Source organism: Eptatretus burgeri, chromosome 11 (assembly GCF_056783735.1).
Source record: "Eptatretus burgeri isolate ZD-2024b chromosome 11, Ebu_testis_v1, whole genome shotgun sequence".
Classification (NCBI taxonomy): Eukaryota; Metazoa; Chordata; class Myxini; order Myxiniformes; family Myxinidae; genus Eptatretus; species Eptatretus burgeri.
In genome coordinates this window covers 95,235,208-95,254,549 of record NC_140971.1, presented here as the reverse complement: position 1 = coordinate 95,254,549, position 19,342 = coordinate 95,235,208, and the positions used below count along the sequence as shown (strand labels likewise).

General features: G+C 43.9%; 1 protein-coding gene across 2 annotated transcripts in view; it reads right to left on the bottom strand.

Annotated features, from left to right (window-relative positions):
* The window catches only part of SEPTIN7 (septin 7), a 117,221-nt gene that overhangs the window by 60,234 nt on the left and 37,645 nt on the right, over positions 1 to 19,342 (bottom strand). For both annotated transcript variants that reach the window (XM_085847475.1, XM_085847476.1), the window contains exon 4: positions 814 to 914. In XM_085847475.1, the coding sequence (XP_085703601.1) occupies positions 814 to 914 (101 nt within the window). The remainder of the gene's footprint in view (positions 1 to 813; positions 915 to 19,342) is intronic.

Below are 19,342 nucleotides of genomic sequence, written 5' to 3'. Positions count from 1 at the left end.
GCCATTCTAACCTCCATTTACCCGAGCGGCCATTTTACTGGTCGCCAATCAAACCTCCATTTACCCGAGCGGCCATTTTACTGGTCGCCAATCAAACCTCTATTTACCCAAGCGGCCATTTTACTGGTCGCCATCCCAAACCTCCATATACCCAAGCAGCCATTTTACTGGTCGCCATTCTAACCTCCATTTACCCGAGCGGCCATTTTACTGGTCGCCAATCAAACCTCCATTTACCCAAGCGGCCATTTTACTGGTCGCCATTCTAACCTCCATTTACCCGAGCGGCCATTTTACTGGTCGCCATCCCAAACCTCCATTTACCCAAGCGGCCATTTTACTGGTCGCCATTCTAACCTCCATTTACCCAAGCGGCCATTTTACTGGTCGCCAATCAAATCCCCATTTACCCGAGCGGCCATTTTACTGGTCGCCAATCAAACCTCCATATACCCAAGCGGCCATTTTACTGGTCGCCATTCTAACCTCCATTTACCCGAGCGGCCATTTTACTGGTCGCCATCCCAAACCTCCATTTACCCGAGCGGCCATTTTACTGGTCGCCATCCCAAACCTCCATTTACTCGAGTGGTCAAATTTTTCTACAGGGAGTCCAGGGTGGGAGAGTCGAAAGTCCAAGGAGCTCAGGGTTCAAAGGGTAAAACAAGCACAGAATTTGTTTTTTTTTTAACCCCTAACCTAAACTTGTAGATAACTAAAAAATAACATGATGTGTGCAGCGTGGCAAAGGAGTCGGCTCACAAAGGAAAAAAAGAAAAAGACTAAATAAATAATGGACTAAGTTATACTCACCACTCACTGTTGTCCACAGCATCACCAAATCCTGGTGTATCCACGATGGTGAGAAACAGATGAACACCGCCTTCCTTCACCACGATGTTAGATCGCTCCACCTAATAAAAACACGATCAGACAAGCACCGATTAGGGTGAGTGGAAGGTTAAAGAAACGGGAAGGTTTGGAACAGTCCTCTCAAATACAGCTCAGGTATCGGAGGTGTGGGGGGGGGGGGGGAAGACAAGATAAAGAAAAAAAAAAAAAAAAAAGATTCTGTTCGTCTGTGATGTGGGACATTGAAAACTGTTTTGGAGACAGATAATACACAATCGTCCAAAAATAATCCGAGCTGTCATACATCAACACCTGAATACGGGGGTATGATATTAGGAAACAACAATAATGTTGTCTCTCGTTGTATATTGAGAACCAAGGTTGGTGTTTACTGGACCAACGGTGTTCCAGGAACTTTGTGAAAGTCACACGTTTAAAAAGGAACCACTTTTTGCCCACAAGGCATTCAAAACCAAAAATGTCAACAAGTGCGTCAGGTGACAGGTAAGATATACAATTGGTTTTGTTCCAGGGTCATACACGTTTTTATATTTATACCGAGCAGATGTAGCCATCAAGGATGGGTGATTGCATGGTAGAGCGATTGTCAAGATGGGAGGACCATTGAAATTATTTTTTATAAAGCACCACCACCACCACCACCACCACCACCACCACCACCACCACCACCACCACCACGCTCATCAAGGAATGCCATGATGTGATCCAGCAGGGCAAACACTGAAAAATAAAAGGTTTACATTTGAATGGGCTGAAATGGGTAAATGGAGGAGATGAAGTGGTTTTCGATGCCGCGGGATTGTAAAGCATTGCTAATTGTCCTTACAAAGTTTGGTCACAATGAGTGAAGTGGTGAGAGAGGGCAAAGGAAATACAACCAGACATGGACAGACATCCTCCTTATCGATAATAATAAATGTCAGTGTGTGTGTCTCCTGATACGTACAAACAAACAATGGGAGCAAGCGCCACTGCATCCACTTTCCGCCAGGGGCCTCCGTCTGGCCATCCCCCAGGCAGACGCCTGACCCATCCCCATCTCTTATGGATAGGACATTCCAGAGACCCACCCGAAAGGACAGCCTCAGGTTAACCCGAGGAGACCACCGTCTGATGGGTGACACCTCAGCACCACCCCGACACACACCACAGTGTGTTTTCAAGAGTGAAGTGTTTTGTGGTGGTCAGAGTGCAAATCCTGCCACCAACCTCCCTCCGATGGAAGGTAACCAACTGCAGGAGGACGTCCACAAATGCAGTCGTCACCAGATACGGACGGCCGTTGGCTCACAAGGAGCTCCTCCACCTATTGGCAGGTTTTGTATTTAATCTGCTGGGTGTCCATATCCACGCACCCTCCTAACCAGGACCAACAGGTGGGGGGGGGGAACTGGTTTGGTCGTCAACATTTGACCATGAACAGGTTAGTAGGGGTTTTACATGTTACCCATAGCAAGTCACAGATCTGATCCGGCCGAAACCTAACAATCATTGTTGAGTGCCGCCGCATCAGCCAGGCTACATTGGACCGTCTATCAGCGCAGCACAACGTAGCGCTCCCCAACTCCTGCCGACAAGTAGCCGGATTACAGGGGCACATGACTACGCCCAACACGTCTCCTCCATAACTTCAAAACCGTGAAACCTAGCAGCCTGAAACTTTGCATGCATACCTAGGGAACTCCAAGGGAGTGCAAGAGTTAAAATTGGGTGTTTGGGTTAATTAAAACATCCCTTTTGAAGTCAATTTCAGTGGTGCTCATCACAAAAACTTTAAAAAAAAGTTTACCCTTTGCGATCGCTCATACGCTGCTGAGGTTAAAAGTTAGAACCTACTGTTCCCGAATATGTCTGTACCTCCAACCTCGCCATACCGAGGTCGTGTGATACTCGAGCCTCAATTCTTGATGTCATATTATGTCCAAGGTGTACCCGACTCGATTGAAGCATCAGTTAAATTTGTTTTTTCACATTTAAAAAGGTAATGGTTGTTTTCCCGCTTAAAGCTTGTTAAATCACCGGGTGGGAGCAAGCATGGCCTGTTCCAAGTTCCGCACGGATAAAGTACACAAAATGGAGAACCATAAAGGATTACCTTTTAAATACAATTCTTTAAATACGGAATTCAAGCACAAAGAAATAACAAAATGCAATTCAAAGAAATAACAATCCAAAGAGAACACAAAATGTAGGCCGACGCTTTTCACTGCTCGAACCAACATGGAGGAACTCCGCACACGAGGTCGATGGAGCGTTTGTTTGTTATATATATACACGTATGAATGTCGAAGTGACGGGTCATATAATGGAAGAACAAAAAGGAGAAACGTCGTGGAAAATAAAATTTCACATTTTAAGCAAGCCAGCCACCACCTGTTACACCACAAAACAATACGTGACCAACAACGCACGCGAGTGGCTCCTGAACATTGTTCAAGTCGATCGACATGCAGTATTCAGTGACGGTGCGAATATGACAGAGTGCTCGCCAAGTAGCTTAAGCACTTCAAAGGAAGGGTTGACAAGAAACGGCTCGTTTGGCACGCGATTAGCAAACACATTAAACATACACCTCTCGGAGAGGCCCAAAATATCAAACTACGTCCGAATTGGACAAATTGAAACTTTTTTTTTTAGGAGTTGGAACTGCTACCAAGTTCAATTCGGGAGCTTAAATTTCGTAATTCTGCTTAGTTTCAGAGATTATCGAGGTTATGACATACGCAAAAATAAAATAAAGTCGCAAACGCTGCCGTCGCTGGGCGTTTATAAGCATTGCGATGTCCACAGTGATTCGTAGCGATGATGAACAGGCATTCGATGATATGAGGAAAGTTAACAAAACAAAAATTTTATCGTTAAGAAATCGTTGCGGCCTGTTCCAAGTCAAGGCATGGTTGAGCAGGCCAAAAAACATGGCGGCTTGAAAACCCCAGCGAGGCTACCTCGGATACGCCTCAAGACCCAATAGAGAGCGGTGACCGAGGATGTGCCCGGTAAAGGGTATAATTAAATAAGGCCGTTAATTATCTTCAAAAGGGGTGTTTTCGTATGCCTGGTGCTGGCTTAATGGTTAGAGTGGTGAGCTTGGGATCCGAGGATCCTGAGTTCAAATCCCACTCACGTGTTTAATTAACACCAGGTGGGGTTGACTCTGCCTGTCATCCTTCTGAGGTTGTCAAAATGAGTGCCAGCTTGATGGTATCCTGCATCGGAATGACGACCTGTACAGGATTGTGCTCAATAGCCCAGGAGACTGCTGGGGCAGCACCAATGCTCTGCACAGAATATGGTCCTGATGGATGGATGGATGGATGGATGGATGTTTTACTTAACCCAAACACTCAATTTTCACTCTTGCACTTCCTTGGAGTTTTCTTAGTGTGTATGCAAAGTTTCGGGCTGATAGGTTTCATGGTTTTGGAGTTATGGAGGACACACACACACACACACGCACACACACACACACACACACACACACACACACACACACACACACACACACACACACACACACACACACACACACACACACACACACACACACACACACACACACACACACACACACACACACACACACACACACACACACAAAGACAAGATTACTTGGTGAAATTTTTTTTTGCCAAGTTTGTTGGCCCGTGGTGTATATCTGTCTGTCTGTGTTTGTCACAATTTTTAGCCACACTTTTCAAGCAATGGTTCTGATTTTTTTTTTTTTTTTGTGTGTGTGTGTATGAAGGTGACTGGTCAAGGAGAACAACACTCAACTCTGGTGAAGATCCGGATCCGGATCTGAGAATTTTTCAAGTGATTCTTCACCATTTAGAGATCAGACCAAAATCGATACAGAGCACCATATCTCAAAAGGTTATGAATGGATTCACACGAAACTTGGAGGACAGGTTGGGAGTGTCGCTAGGAAGAATTGATTCACTCTTGGTGAAGATCAAGATCTGGATACGATAATTATTTAATTTTTAACCGATTCTTCACCATCGAGAGATGGGGCCAAAAACGATATTGCACGATATCTCATAAAGTTGTGGAGGTATTCGGATGAAACTTGGTGGGCATGTTGGGTGTGTTGGGTGTGTGACAAGGACTGATCGATTCGATTTTGGTTAAGATCCAAATCCGGATTCAAGAATTTTTCAAGCGATTCTTAACCAGTGAGAGATCAAGGCAAAAAACGAAAAATAGTACAATTTCTCAAAAGGTTATGGATGGATTCGGACAAAGCTCGGTGGAAAGTTCGGGTGTTACTTCAATTCTGGATCCGGATACGAGAGGTTTTTTAAAGTGATTCTTCACCACTGAGTGATGGGGCCAAAAACTATGTTTGGCATATCTCAAAAAGTTGTGGACAAAATTAGGTGGACGAGTTGGTTCGGTGACAAGAACAAGCCGACCCGATTTTGGTGAAGGTCCGGATTCAGATCCGACCCATCAGTGGGACACAAAATGTAAACTTGTTCAGCCTGGCCGAAGAATGCACTCTCCTGAGTGCCGTACTGTTTTATCAAGTGTCACTCTGAGTAATTTTTCATTATTTATTATTACTTTGTAAGCTTATGCAGCGTGGCTGGCCAACACCAGGCTTTTCTACAAGTCATAAAGTCCACATAATTAGAGTTAGACATCCTCGTTTGCCTTCATCAATAAAGCTGGGACTTGCTTTCATTGATGAAATCTATTTTTACTGATATCATGAATGAAACATTTTCATGACAGAGTATCATTTTTTTTTGTCATGGCGATGAACTGAACGCTCCTGTGTCCCTCTCGAAACAATTGCGAAGATGAAGGACGTGGACGATGATGATGACTGCGTCATCGGTGCGCAGAAGAATGGGATTACCGACCATGTAAAGAAGGACGAGGAATCAGGTTTCGAACGAAAGAATGAAACCTCGACTGAAAACGTGCACTGCCCCCAAGAAGTTGTGTCGACTTGCCACCTGAACGATGTGGAGTGGACCCGGCCCTTCATAGCAAACGGCTCGACTGGAAGGATGCGGTGGAAAAACAAGTCCACCCGGGACCCGGAAAGACATCGCCTTTGAAATGTGTACTGGGATCCGAAGGTGGACACTAAATTAGTTATGGGCATGTTGACGAGGAACACGAAGGCAACGGATGTGAAATTGGGGTTTGTGAAGAAAAGAAGCCATTGCCTGTGGAGGAGAAGAATCAGAGCTGTAAAGTAACGTTTGATAAAGACATAAGCCACCTGGAGCCTCAGCTCATCGAAGGGCCGAAGGCTGGCCCGAGACTTCATGAAATGAATCCGCAGCAGCCACACATCCAACGGCCTCACCTACAAGCGAAATGAGGGAGAGTTGGACCGTCCCGGCTTTGGGCATATTATCGACATTTACGACTTCCCTCCAGCGTTAACAACTGAAGGATTTCATGGAAGCCTTTTCCTCGTCCCAGAAGAGTGGGTACAGCATCAAGTGGGTGGATGCTTCGCACGTCCTGGCGTTGTTTGAGTGCCAACGCAGCGAGTGAAGCTCTGGAGCTGCCACAAGCGAAGCTGCGAACACGCTCGCTCTCCCTGGCCAGCAAACAATCCCGCCGCAAATCCCAGCTTTATAGAGTTCGTGCAGCCTGTGAAGACTCGACTACCACGCAGCACGTTTGTGGCACAGCGGTCTATTTTGCGGGCACTGGGCTTGAAGTCAGGCACAGTAAGCGGGCAGCAGTACGAAGCAGAGTAAACGAGAGATAACTAAGGTAAGAGAAAAATTTCACGTTGGTCAGGCAGCCGAAGACCTGATTGGGAGACTATACAATCGCAATAACGTAAGCTGGTGCTCTTCGGTTCTTTACGTCTCGTGAGCTGGAGGTGAATACGGTGTCCCATGAACTGTGGTTTGGGAATCCAAAAACCGTACTGTACGTTGGATTATTTAATTGTGAAAAATGAAATGCTCTTGCTTCCTCACGTCGTGTGATTCTGGCTTGATTACACCGATCTGGTGGTCGATGTACTGCACCAACAATCGCAATGCAAACTACGATAAATAACTTGCTAACGATTGTATTTGTCTTTTGTCTCTCGCACTGAAAATAGACACGTAATTATTTCTCAATTTCCATGTAAGATTTGCATAAAATCAACAATCCAAATGTGTTGTGCTCTTGTGTAGATAATGTATCGTAATGTGACCGGGCATTGGTGGACCATGGTCCACTTATTGTGTTTCGAGCATGATCTATATTTCCTACGAGCCACCATTTTGTCTGAATCTTGATATTCCGCAAAACTGAGAGAGCGAGCGGAAAATTTGATTGGTCGAGATGACGTAAAACGCAGCAATATTTTTGTCCAAGTACTACTAAACTGGAAGTTTTTGAAAGTGTCAAAAAGGTGATTTGTGTTCCACAATGTTCAAATATAAAATTAAATTGAAATAAATAATTTAAAGGTCAAAGAAATTTTTAAAATTTGGAGTTTGATCGCCATTGACGCAGCGTCTTTTACACCACCTTATCTAACACATCACATTAATCATTCATGCCTGTTGTTTATGCCTGGTGTTGGTTTAATGGTTGGGGTGGCAGGCTTTGGATCCCAGGGTCCTGAGTTCAAATCCTGCTCAGCTGTTGAATCAATACCAGGTGGGGTTAACTCAGCCTGTCATCCTTCCGAGGTCGGCAAAATGAGTGCCAGCATGCTGGTAAACAGTGTCGGATATCCAGGGTTGTGTCCAATAGCCAAGGAGACTGCTTACTTAAGCAGCGCCAACGCTCTGCACAGAGTATGGTCCCAACATCCCCCTCCTCTCCTGTTGTTTATGTCCTTCATGACGTCACTAAAAACAATAAGTTTCCTGTTTGGAATGTTTTAAAATTCTGTTACACTGTCAGACGGACAGACGGAGTTTTACTCCTCTGTGCTCACGCGCGCCCGGGACGAGATTCTGTACAATTTGCCAAATTCAGAGCCAAAGTACTGCTTACCTGCACGTTGGTGTTCCAATTCGTGTTCTCAAGTGTTCAAAATATAAAATTCAAATTAAATGCAGTTGCTCCTCGATCATAAACCGACGTCTGCACACAAAGTGAACCGATTGCTTTACTCCACTTTTACGATGTTTTTCAGGGAAATCCAAAGAATGTGAATCCGAGTCGGTCGGACTCGTGCAATTTAATTACCGGTCATTCTTGAGTAACGACACCAAAATGAAAATTATAATTTTGTGCTTTGAAGTCGGTTCTTTAAAGCTTACCTTTCCTGCCACAAAGGTAACCCATTAAAAAAATATATATTTAATGTAATTATGGTTTTCCTGCCATCGAGTTTTTCCTTTGGAGAAAGCTTCCATATCATGATCTTTTGTCCATTCCCATTCGTATGTAACAGTTCCCTCGGGAACCACAACTTCAGCGCAGTTTGAAGGACAAAGGCCGAATCAAGACTCACTGCGATCCAATAACAGGTAACCAGTACTGGCCAAAGCTAAAAGTGAAACGTCCTCAACATGTGGGGCTCAAGCAGACTAAAGCCTAAAAAAAAAGCAGGCCTCAAACCTATGGCACATCAAATGGTGGGGAATCCAGGAAAAGAGGCCTCGACCAACCAATCCCCGAGGAGCGTGGATAATGCAAGTTTGAGTTCACGGAAACAGCCTCAAGCCTGCCCTTCCTCCACAGGAAGCAAGGCCTACAAAACCAGCACCCAGTGCTGACACTGCAATTGGTGCGCTCAGTTATGTGAACCTTGGCACGCAGAGGGGGTTCATATTTTAAAAAGCCATTTCAAGAGAAGCTGAAAACTAGGAAATTGTTGGAAATTATTTGGACAGAATGACAAAGTAATATCGTTTGGCTCGGTTTCGAGCTCGTAACCGACCAATAACCGGTTTGCTGGAACAGAATCCTGTTGGTCCATTTCGTTAATCTTGCTCGGCTCCAAGTCGTGATACTCTGGAGGAAACAACAACAACAAAAAAGGATTACTATACTCTCTGCCTTTGTAACAAGTTGTTTGCTTTACGCTGCACGAGAGACAGCACAGCTGTGTGCAGCTGAATACAGGAAATGGGTGGGAAACAGCTCCGATGCCAGGGCGTGACGAAACAGAACACAATGGTCGGCAGAAAGCCTCGATGGCCGTGCCGTCAAACATATTCAAGGTCTCGGCGTCTACCCCACGGGCAATCTCTTAAAGCGTGCTCGCATCGTCACATCAAATGAATGACATTTGAAGAGTGCAGAGTAAGGGAATCGTCACCGACTATTTCTCAAGTTAAACAGCAGTTACGACATCAAAGAGCGCAGTGACATCATAGTTTGGTTTGACCCCCAGGCCGAGCGAGGGTTTCAATACCCGTGGAATGGCAATCGCACCTTCCGATGGCTGCCGTTCATCTATATCCTGGACCTCATGTAAAGATCCTTCATCAGATCAGAGAGATGATGCTTTGCTAAAACATAAAAATCGAAACGTCTATTAAAAAAAAAATCAAAATACAGGAAGCTCTCAGCAAATATGTTTGTGACACACGGTGTGTTCATGACTATAAGATGAGTACCATGTCATCCATCATGCAGAGAGGATGAAGGAACATTATTATCAGAGAGAAATGTTTGTAATGTACAGGGACAGCAATCCGAGCCACTCACACCGAATACCAGAACACATCGCGCTGACTTTTATTTATTCATCAGATACATGTGGCAGGAATTCAGGGAAATGGGAATGTCGTGGGAGCAATGAGGAGATGGGAAGGAAAAGCAAACTTGGGGTGGGGGAGAGGGAAGAGAGAAAGAAAAACCAAATGAGGTGAGATTTGGGTCAAAAATAAATAAATTTGTTGGAGGAAAAAAAAAAAATTTGCAACTTTTTTTCAAAAAAATTTCGATTTTATTTGAAAAATATTTGAATTTTTTTTTGCATTTCTACATGTTTTAAGTGATTTCCAACCAAAACAAAAATGTTAGAGAAAAAAAAAATTTGCAGCTTTTTTTTCAAAAAGAAATTTCGATTTTTTTTTTTTGGCATTTCTACATGTTTTAAGTGATTTCCAACCAAAACAAAAAATGTTAGAGAAAAAAAAAAACAGAAATTTTGCAACTTTTTTTCAAAAAAATTTCGATTTTATTTGAAAAATATTTGAATTTTTTTTTTTGGCATTTCTACATGTTTTAAGTGATTTCCAACCAAAACAAAAAATGTTAGAGAAAAAAAACCCAGAAATTTTGCAACTTTTTTTCAAAAAAATTTCGATTTTATTTGAAAAATATTTGAATTTTTTTTTTTTGGCATTTCTACATGTTTTAAGTGATTTCCAACCAAAACAAAAAATGTTAGAGAAAAAAAAAATTTTGCAGCTTTTTTTTCAAAAAAATTTCGATTTATTTGAATTTTTTTTTTTGGCATTTCTACATGTTTTAAGTGATTTCCAACCAAAACAAAAAATGTTAGAGAAAAAAAACCCAGAAATTTTGCAACTTTTTTTCAAAAAAATTTAGATTTATTTGAAATTTTTTTTTGGCATTTCTACATGTTTTAAGTGATTTCCAACCAAAACAAAAAATGTTAGAGAAAAAAAAACCCAGAAATTTTGCAACTTTTTTTCAAAAAAATTTCGATTTTATTTGAAAAATATTTGAATTTTTTTTTTTGGCATTTCTACATGTTTTAAGTGATTTCCAACCAAAACAAAAAATGTTAGAGAAAAAAAAAAACAGAAATTTTGCAACTTTTTTTCAAAAAAATTTCGATTTTATTTGAAAAATATTTGAATTTTTTTTTGCATTTCTACACGTTTTAAGTGATTTCCAACCAAAAAAAAATGTTAGAGAAAAAAAACCCAGAAATTTTGCAACTTTTTTTTTCAAAAAAAATTCCGATTTTATATTTTTGCCATTTCTACATGCGCGTCGATCTCGTTTAGTTTATTCAATCGTGGTTCAGTCGAGTCTGATCCGTTTTGACCTACAATGAATAGGACATCAGGTTCACTTAAGTGACCCAGCACTATTGGCGGCGGAGGTTTTGCACTCTACCGAGTGGCTCCCCCTCTAGTTATTCCTTGTTGAGGCACCGAACATCCTCACCGTTTACGTGGGATTTGAGAGAAGTTTTCAAAAGGCTGTGGAGTCTTCCTTTCCTCAGTCCTTCACAGTTTTTTTTCTCTCTTTGGCATTCCCATCTGGAGGACGAAGCTCACGATGTTGGGATCACAGGTTCATGTTCCGTTTAACAAGTCAATTCGTCCATCGTCCACTGATGTCCTCGCAATTCATGGAAAAAAAGAAAAAAAAAACGTCTCACAAGGTCCTCACCCTGCGTGCAATCAAGTACGGACTACCACATGGGCCTTAAATTAATGGCGAATAAAATTTTGTATTGATAAGTGTCATTATCTTTAACTTTGCTTCGTCATGTTTTTTTGAGTTTTTTTTTTTAATCCATATTTTTGCCACCTGGGCCTGAACCTCAGAAATTGGCTTGTTCAGAGAAAAAGCGAAAGTTCCAAAAAGCCTTTTAAAGCAAAAGACCACGAGTACTCATCCACCAGGGAAAGTCGCCTTTTGTTTTCTCCCAGCCGAGAAGTGATTTGTATGGAGCACAATTAAAACGTTCCTCCCACATTTGGCTGAAATTTCCACAAGTCAGAGTTAAGTCTTGGCAATCGTCAGCAAAACCCAGGACGACAAAACATGAACAGTTCGGCACCTCAACCTCTCAGGCACTGTCCATCAGGATGCCATCATGCACTCCGTTATCCGACCTTGTAAACCTTGCCCTTTTAATTATCCTCTCCTCCATAGCTACACACATTGCACATCTTAATTAACCGTCAAACACACTCCCACTTAGCCGCTACCCTTATCAAGTCAACTTGTAACACTCACCTCCAAACCTTTGTCGCATTTTTTTTTCTGACGACGTCAATAACTTCCTGATAGCATTACAATCCCACTCTTTGCTGCAGCTTCCAATAAAAAAGTCATATCATAGGGACAATTAACAATGTGGAGACCGAGCGTTATGACCATTTCATTACAACTCGATGACGTTTCTCCTCTGGGACCATTATGGATGTCGAGCACACGTCACGTGGAACACCTTTTGGAATGCACCACGAAGGCTTTTCCTGTGCCCTTCCAGGTACCGGGTAGCGAGTCAACGAGTCCTTGGGTTGACACGAACGAGTTTCCGTGTAATGCGGAGTGCAAGTGCTCATCTGAGTTCCTCGGCACACAAACGTGGGTATTTCTGCTCTCAGAGAACTACCTCCTGAAGCCGAGGATACCGTTCAACATTTGTCCAACCATTTTTTTTTTATCGTTACTTGGTCAGTGAATGGTCTCCAGTGTCCGTGCCTTTATGTACATCTAGTTTGTGTCTTCGTATCGATCGAGTGTGCACGACGGGTCTCGGCCATGCCTCAGTCGTCATAAACCCTTCGATCTCCATCTCTCCCATTCCTTCCCTCACGATGCCGGTTCCCTTTCTCATCTCTCTCTCTCTCACGCACCTTTGAAAACAAATAAATAATGAAAATTAAAAAAATTTACTCATTTTAAAGCTCTTCCCCTCTCTACTTTTCCCATTCTCTCACCAGTCTTCTCTTCCCTTACTTTTTATCCTTCCCAACCCTCGTCATCCTAACCCTAACGGAAACCCCATTCCCATTCCTCCGTTCTTCCAGGCAGACCCACGAAACGCCATCACTCTTCCCCATCACGATATTTTAACCACCCGTTACTCCCCCCTTTTAATGCCCACATTCATCTGCCCCCCCCCCACTCCGACATCACCATCACCATCAACTACAAGATGGAAAGTTTACACCACGTGCACACTCACAAGTTCTGCACTTCTCAGTGCCAGTGTCACATCAAGCAATGACCGAGTTCATTGTCCCGATAAACGTGGCAGAACCCCGAGGCACACGTCCTCATGTTATCCACATACGCAGCATTGTAATAACAGCCATAAATGGGCAACGCTTACATTCACACAACTTCAGATTCCTGGAACGAAAAATGCCAAAAAAAAAAAAAAAAACCCAAAACAGAACACAAACTCCATACATTCTTCCGTTATAGTATCATACAAATTTTTTTTACAAATCGGATAAAACAGCAACTGCAGCGGTGGTCTTCAAATACCCCGTGATGTGCACAAAGCAACACATAAAGCAAGTTAGAAATGGGGGGTTATGGGGTTTGTGCTTCAAACCCAATATTGTCCAAATCTCCATTTGCTTCCGACAAGTGCATAAACTCCGTAACATCTTCTCTTACACAGTTATGGAGCTTCATGTGAACCCATAGATTGCTGCGGGGTGGCAGCGACGCTTGTAGGGCGTCACCATTGGTGCAGATCCGACGAGATCGTTTCAGTCTCGAGATGGACCATCAAAACAGAGGGAACGAGTTAGCACGTGGCAATCGCAAGTAAAAAGTTATTTGTGACGATTCTGACAGGTAGTCAACATGGCTGCCGTTACAAAATGCCTCCACGTTTCGATGAAAGGGCAACGACAGAGCGGCAATGACACCATGGTGCCGTCGATCCAGTGACGGGTGAAGTGTAGTCGTACGTCGTACGACGCACGTGTCTGCATTTTGTTAAGAGCGTACATCGAAAACCGTTCAACGGAGAAAAATCGAAACTTTACCACGAGTTACATGACCATGTGATTATAGCGGTCAATCTTTGGAGGTCAACATCAGCCAAAATTTCTAAAATTGTCAATCTTCATCCGATTGACTTGAAATTTCAACAGGATTTGCAAATCAGGTCAATTGATTCAACCACCAATTATTTTTGAGGTCAACATCGGCCAAATTTCTGAAATCCTCAATTTTCATCTGACCACCATCCACACCTTCCAAAGACAACATTCTTGCCCATCCTGGACAATTACTTTTCCACCATTCCCCCCCCCCCATCAAACAATGCCAACTGTTATCCTGGAAGACGTCAATGATGATCTTCTCTCAAGAGCCAGCTCAGACTGCTCAAGTTAATGTTCTCCAAAAGTTTCTCACAACTTATGAAAGTGTCCACTACAGACTCAGGTTCTCTACTATAATAGCACTACGACTGACACTTTTGTGGACATAGTCGATATATTATATTACAATGATCGTGTTGCAACCTATGTTTCCCTGCCTGAAAAGTCAGCATCACAGTCAAGACAATCCACCGAAGGAGAAGTTTGTCACAATTGAAATAAAACTTGATGAAAATGACCACCGTGTGACACGTGGTCTGGTGGCCATATTGGATTTAAGGGAAAAAAAAATCTTTGAAAATCTTCGTCGAAGCCGGTTAACCGATCAATGCAAAATTTAACCAATTGATCAACTAATTTAACCAATTGGGATCTGGGTGGACCCTTTCACACCCCCAACAACCATGTACACGTCATACATTTCTGGAGTAGTTATTACCACCGTGGAATGGATAACATCACCTCAAGCTTACGTCGAAGGACCACGATTAGATTGACAAATGATCACCCAGACTCAGTGGTGTAATGGTTTGAGTGTCCGCTCTGAATGTGGGAGGTCGGTGGTTTGAATCCCAGCCGAGACATATCAAATACATTTTAAATGGTACGTGCCGTACCCTTGCTTGATGTTTAGGGTTTTTAAACGCTCGAGCACGGATAAACAACCATTTCACTGGCTCTGATGGGACAAATGGCCACCTCTTGTGTTGGAGGTCCTTGTAAGGGAACTCGTTATTATTATTATTATTATTATTATTATTATTATTTTAAAGCATGAATCAACCAACTACTCAAATCAAGACCGATGTGACCATTTATCAAGCAATGCATGTCAATTTCCACAAGAAATAATTACAGGGGAAGAACAACCAACTCATTCATAACATTGAGGAACTCGAACGACACTCGGTAGAGCACACACCTCCACGAGGATGAACAGTTTACGTATTTTATCCCACCGATAGGCCGGAGCTGAATCCGGACCTGAACCAAAAACTAAATCAGCTTGTCCTCGGTCACCTGCCCAACTCATTCACCAAGTTTCGTCCGAATCCGTTCGCAACTTTTTGAGATATTGTGCTACATATCCTTTTTAGCCCCATCTCTCAATGGTGAAGAATCACTTTTTTTTAAATCTGAGTCGTCTCATCCGGATCCGGATCTTCACCAAAATCTAATCATTTCGTTCTTGTCACACATCGAACTTGCCGACAAAGTTTGTCCGAATCCACCCCAAACTTTTTGAGATATCCTGCTCACAGGCAAACGGACAGACAACCAAACAGGGGTGGAAACGTAACCTCTGTTCACCTTCGGTGGCGCAGGTAAATGATCAATACAATTGACTAAATCGAGTCCTACAAGAAGTCCAAGTTCGCGTCTCGCCATAAACCGCTCCAACGTATACAGTACAAGAAAGAAAAACCCTCTCCAAAAGGAAAATTATAAAAGACAGTCAATCAAGATTAAGACAATAAGGAGAAACAAAATGGCAGAAAACCAGACAGGTACCTCTTTTTTTTTTTTTTTTTAAGAGAATGGCACCATCAAACTTCTTCGTCACTCCTCATCAACCGCCCGCATGATCAAACCAAAGGACTTCATCAAGTTCCCATTTTTAAACCAAACCAACCATAATCCACCGTCACCGCCACTCAATAACACGTCCAATGATGAACAAAGCAAGTTGTGACATTTGTTTGTAAAACCTCAATTTTTCCCATTACTCTCTCATTCTGGAACCATTTCGACCAATTAACAATACCAGTGTTAGTTAGTTCCCATAATTTAGATTTCAACCTGCTCACCAATAAACCGTTAGTTACAACTCGGACGTACAATGAGACCCCACCTGGCATAAAAAGCAAGCGGCGCAACAAGCGGAACAACTAGTTGGTATTGATTTCGCTCGATTAACTTAATCAATTTGGAAAAAAACATCCTTTTACACGACAAAACTCCCGGCCATTAACTTTTGGACTGGTCACAAATTCCACAAGGCGGCGGCTGAGGCTTTCACCGTTTTGGCGAAGTACGAGAGATCGGGTTTAACGGAGATCCTGTTAGGCCTTGCTGGATAGCGGAAACTGGCGATGCCTTCGCTCACGCCCGATAAGCAGCCAAAAGAGGATGCGTGATCAGGTACGCTCGTAGAACACTTCCCACTTGGCATGCAAGCGGCGACAGCTTTACCTCGCCACCAATCTCTGAAAAAAAAAATAAAGCACAAAGGAGTGGGCAGAGAGTGCAAGACCAGAAATGAGATGGAAGAAGAGAGAGAGATCACCGACCTGTCGGAGATGGCGAAGTGATAGGCCCGTAGACTCAGCTTCATCACGAAATATTCCAATGATCTTGAAGGCCTTGGTTTCCACGGCATCAAGCTGAGCAAGATGTGAGGCGGGGGAACCAGGCCAGAGTGGAGAGCAATACTCCATCGAGCATGCAGATGAAAGCCTCGTGTGTGTGGATAGGAGTTCAGGTGTGCCAAGAAAGGACTTTGCACGATCGAGGATGCCCAGTCGATATCTGGCTTTGGAGGCCAACTTTGAAATGTGGCTTGCCCAAGAGAGATCATGGCTGAGTGTGAGACCCAAGAGTTTGAGTGACTGAACCTCTTCGAGAGGGTGGTTGAGAACGTATATGAGAGAGTTTGCGGTTATGGTCCTTTCGGAGAGAGAAATAAAGTGTGCGTGAGGGATTTCTCAGGAGTGGAAGACCTGTTCCAAGTGTTTGACCAGTTTGTGATTTTGTCAATGTTTGAGGAGAGGGAAGAGGCTGCTGCCTGTCTGGCAGAAGGCTGAGAGATGTCACAGCAGAGTGGAGTCATCAGCAAAGAGATGGAGGATTTTCCAGAGAGTCAGCGAGATCATTGACGATTAAGATTCGGATGGATGGTGTGGAGAACACTGCCTTGTGGTCATCCAGCCTTTACAGGGAGGAGAAGAAAGACTTCCATTGAGAACCACACGTTGTCTACGAGAGGGGAGGAAGTCAGTAATCCAAGAGTGGAGTTGGCCTTAGATTCCCTCGGCAGACAGTTTGGAGAGCAAGGCGGGATGCTGGATTATCATAAGCTTGATATATGTCTAGAGAGGCGGCCCTGATCTCATGTCTGATATTGAGGGTCTCCATCCATTAATTGGGAGAGGGAGAAGCAGCATGTCCAAGGTAGTGGCCAAGTCTAAATCTGAATTGATGATCTGAGATGAGGTTGTTGGAGAAAAAGAATGATGTTATGTCAACTGTGATGATGGATTTCATGCGGATCAGTTTTTGCACATTTTTTTTAAATGTCATGCTGTGATGTTGGCCAATTTCCAAGCAGATGGAAGATGACCTATGGTAAATGTCAGGGTGAAGAGGGCAGAGAGAGGAAGTGCAAGAGCATCAGAGCAGGTTTTTGGGATGCGTGAGCTGATGCCGTCCGGTCCAGTTGCAGAGTCAGAGTCGAGGGTTGCCAGAAAATTTCCACACAGATATAAAAGACAGAATCCAGGAGGAGTTTGGTATGACTGGGAAGAGTGGGGTACACACACACAGACAGACAGACAGACAGAGAGAGGTAAGGGACAAAAGATTTTGAAGCAAACACTGAGTTGAGGCATTCGGTCTTCTCACCAGCGGAGTCGGCTGTGGTGCCATTTGAAGTGAGGGAAGGGATGGAAGGGGAGCATACACCTGATATGGACTTGACAAGGCACCACCAGGTTTTAGAGGAGGGTGACAAGTTTGAAAGCTCATTCTTGGGATTGGACAGACGTTGTTTTCTGGCTCTCCCGAGAGGGGACACGCACTTCTTGTTACGGGCTTTGTGGAATAGATCTGAGGTCGCTTTCGGTCGGATTCTGCCTTCCGGGAGGAGAATGCAAGTTGTTTTAAAGCCTCACCACAGGATTCAGATTACCAAGAGTGGGAGGATGGGTAAGATTAGAGAGCAGGTTTCTGTGGAACAATTCCCAGGCTGGTTTAATATCAGGGGCGGTGGATGTAGGAGACCAGAACGGAAGTGTGATGGCTGCTTGCAGTCCCTGGCAGACTTTATCTTATGACATGTTGTGGTTAAAAATGTTTACAAAACTGTCAAAAATTATAAAATGCATTTCCAAGAATGTGCCACAATGCATTGCACACCGAAGGTGGGCCGAGAAGGGTTCCCCGAGGGGGAGGGCGGGGGAGCCCGCGAGTAGCCAGATACGTAAGAGAAGAAAACTTATACCGTGAGCTCTCATCTACTTACGGCGTCGGTGACATGCTTCGTGCGTTCGATTCCCAAGGGCGGGTAAAATGCCATGCCATTCAAATTAATTTCTGCAGAAGGTTTATAATATATTTTTGGAATACCAAGGGGGTGGGGAAGGGGACAAAAACTTTGGACATGGTTTAAGTTTCCCTTCGTATCCGAAGAAGGCCGTTCATGTGAAACATGCAAACTATCGAGCCAATCTGTTTATGGTGGAGAAGCTGCCACCCAGACAGAAACCACACAAGCAATGCAACCACCAGTGTCAAGAAAGACCAGACCACTCGCATTGCACATTCCAGGAATGAATTCGTCATTTGTTCAGGGTGCCGACGATAGCTCGTCCACTCTTCGTCAAGCACCCAGTGGGATATTAAACGTTCACCAAATAATTCTGGCAGACATGACGCCCGGTTTAACGTCCATCCGAGGGACGGCACTCGCATTGATGAATAACCCTACCTGTGAAAGACCAGGATGATGGTTTTTCACCGAGTTGGGATTCGAACCCAGGCTAGACGGCTCGGCCATCCTGCCAGCCTGAAACACAACTCGTACCGCAAACAAACAAAGTCTCATCAGACAGAATACATCAGTGCCGGCTCGATTTACCCCTTTGTAGTCGTACATTTGGTTCGACGAGAACACCACGGACGGACGCGTGCACGCACACTTTACGAGTCCCCATGCGGACACGTGCAAAGTCAACTTGATCCTCTTCCCCACACTCACAAAATTAGGAATCACGACAGTCATACATTATCAAGTATGACTTAAAACTGGCTCCGACGACTATGATCCCCCAAATGTTTGTGATGTCCACCATGCATATCCCAGACAAGTTTGCGATTCCTTCCACATGCACATTCCCAAAAAGCACAATTTGGGAACAAGTTAACCACATTTTCTATTTCTGCGCTGGCACAGACCCCAGGAAGGAGCACGGTCGCCAATTCGCCGCTCGCATGGATTCCAGCAAGTACCCGACCGATCGAGGAGAACGAGTCGGCCCAGTAGCCGCAGCCCGTTTGAAAGATTTCCATAGGGAACTTACTAATAGATCTTTGCTCAGTACCCATAACCAATACGTGTCGAAACTGTTTTCAGATTCAAAGCTGAGCCGCAAGATGACTCGTCACGATTGATTGAACGGGTCACTTCCAGGTTCGACTCCTCATTGAGAAGGACATTCCTCCACGGGCTTTTCCGTACGCTGTGCACGAGGAGGTGCAGCATG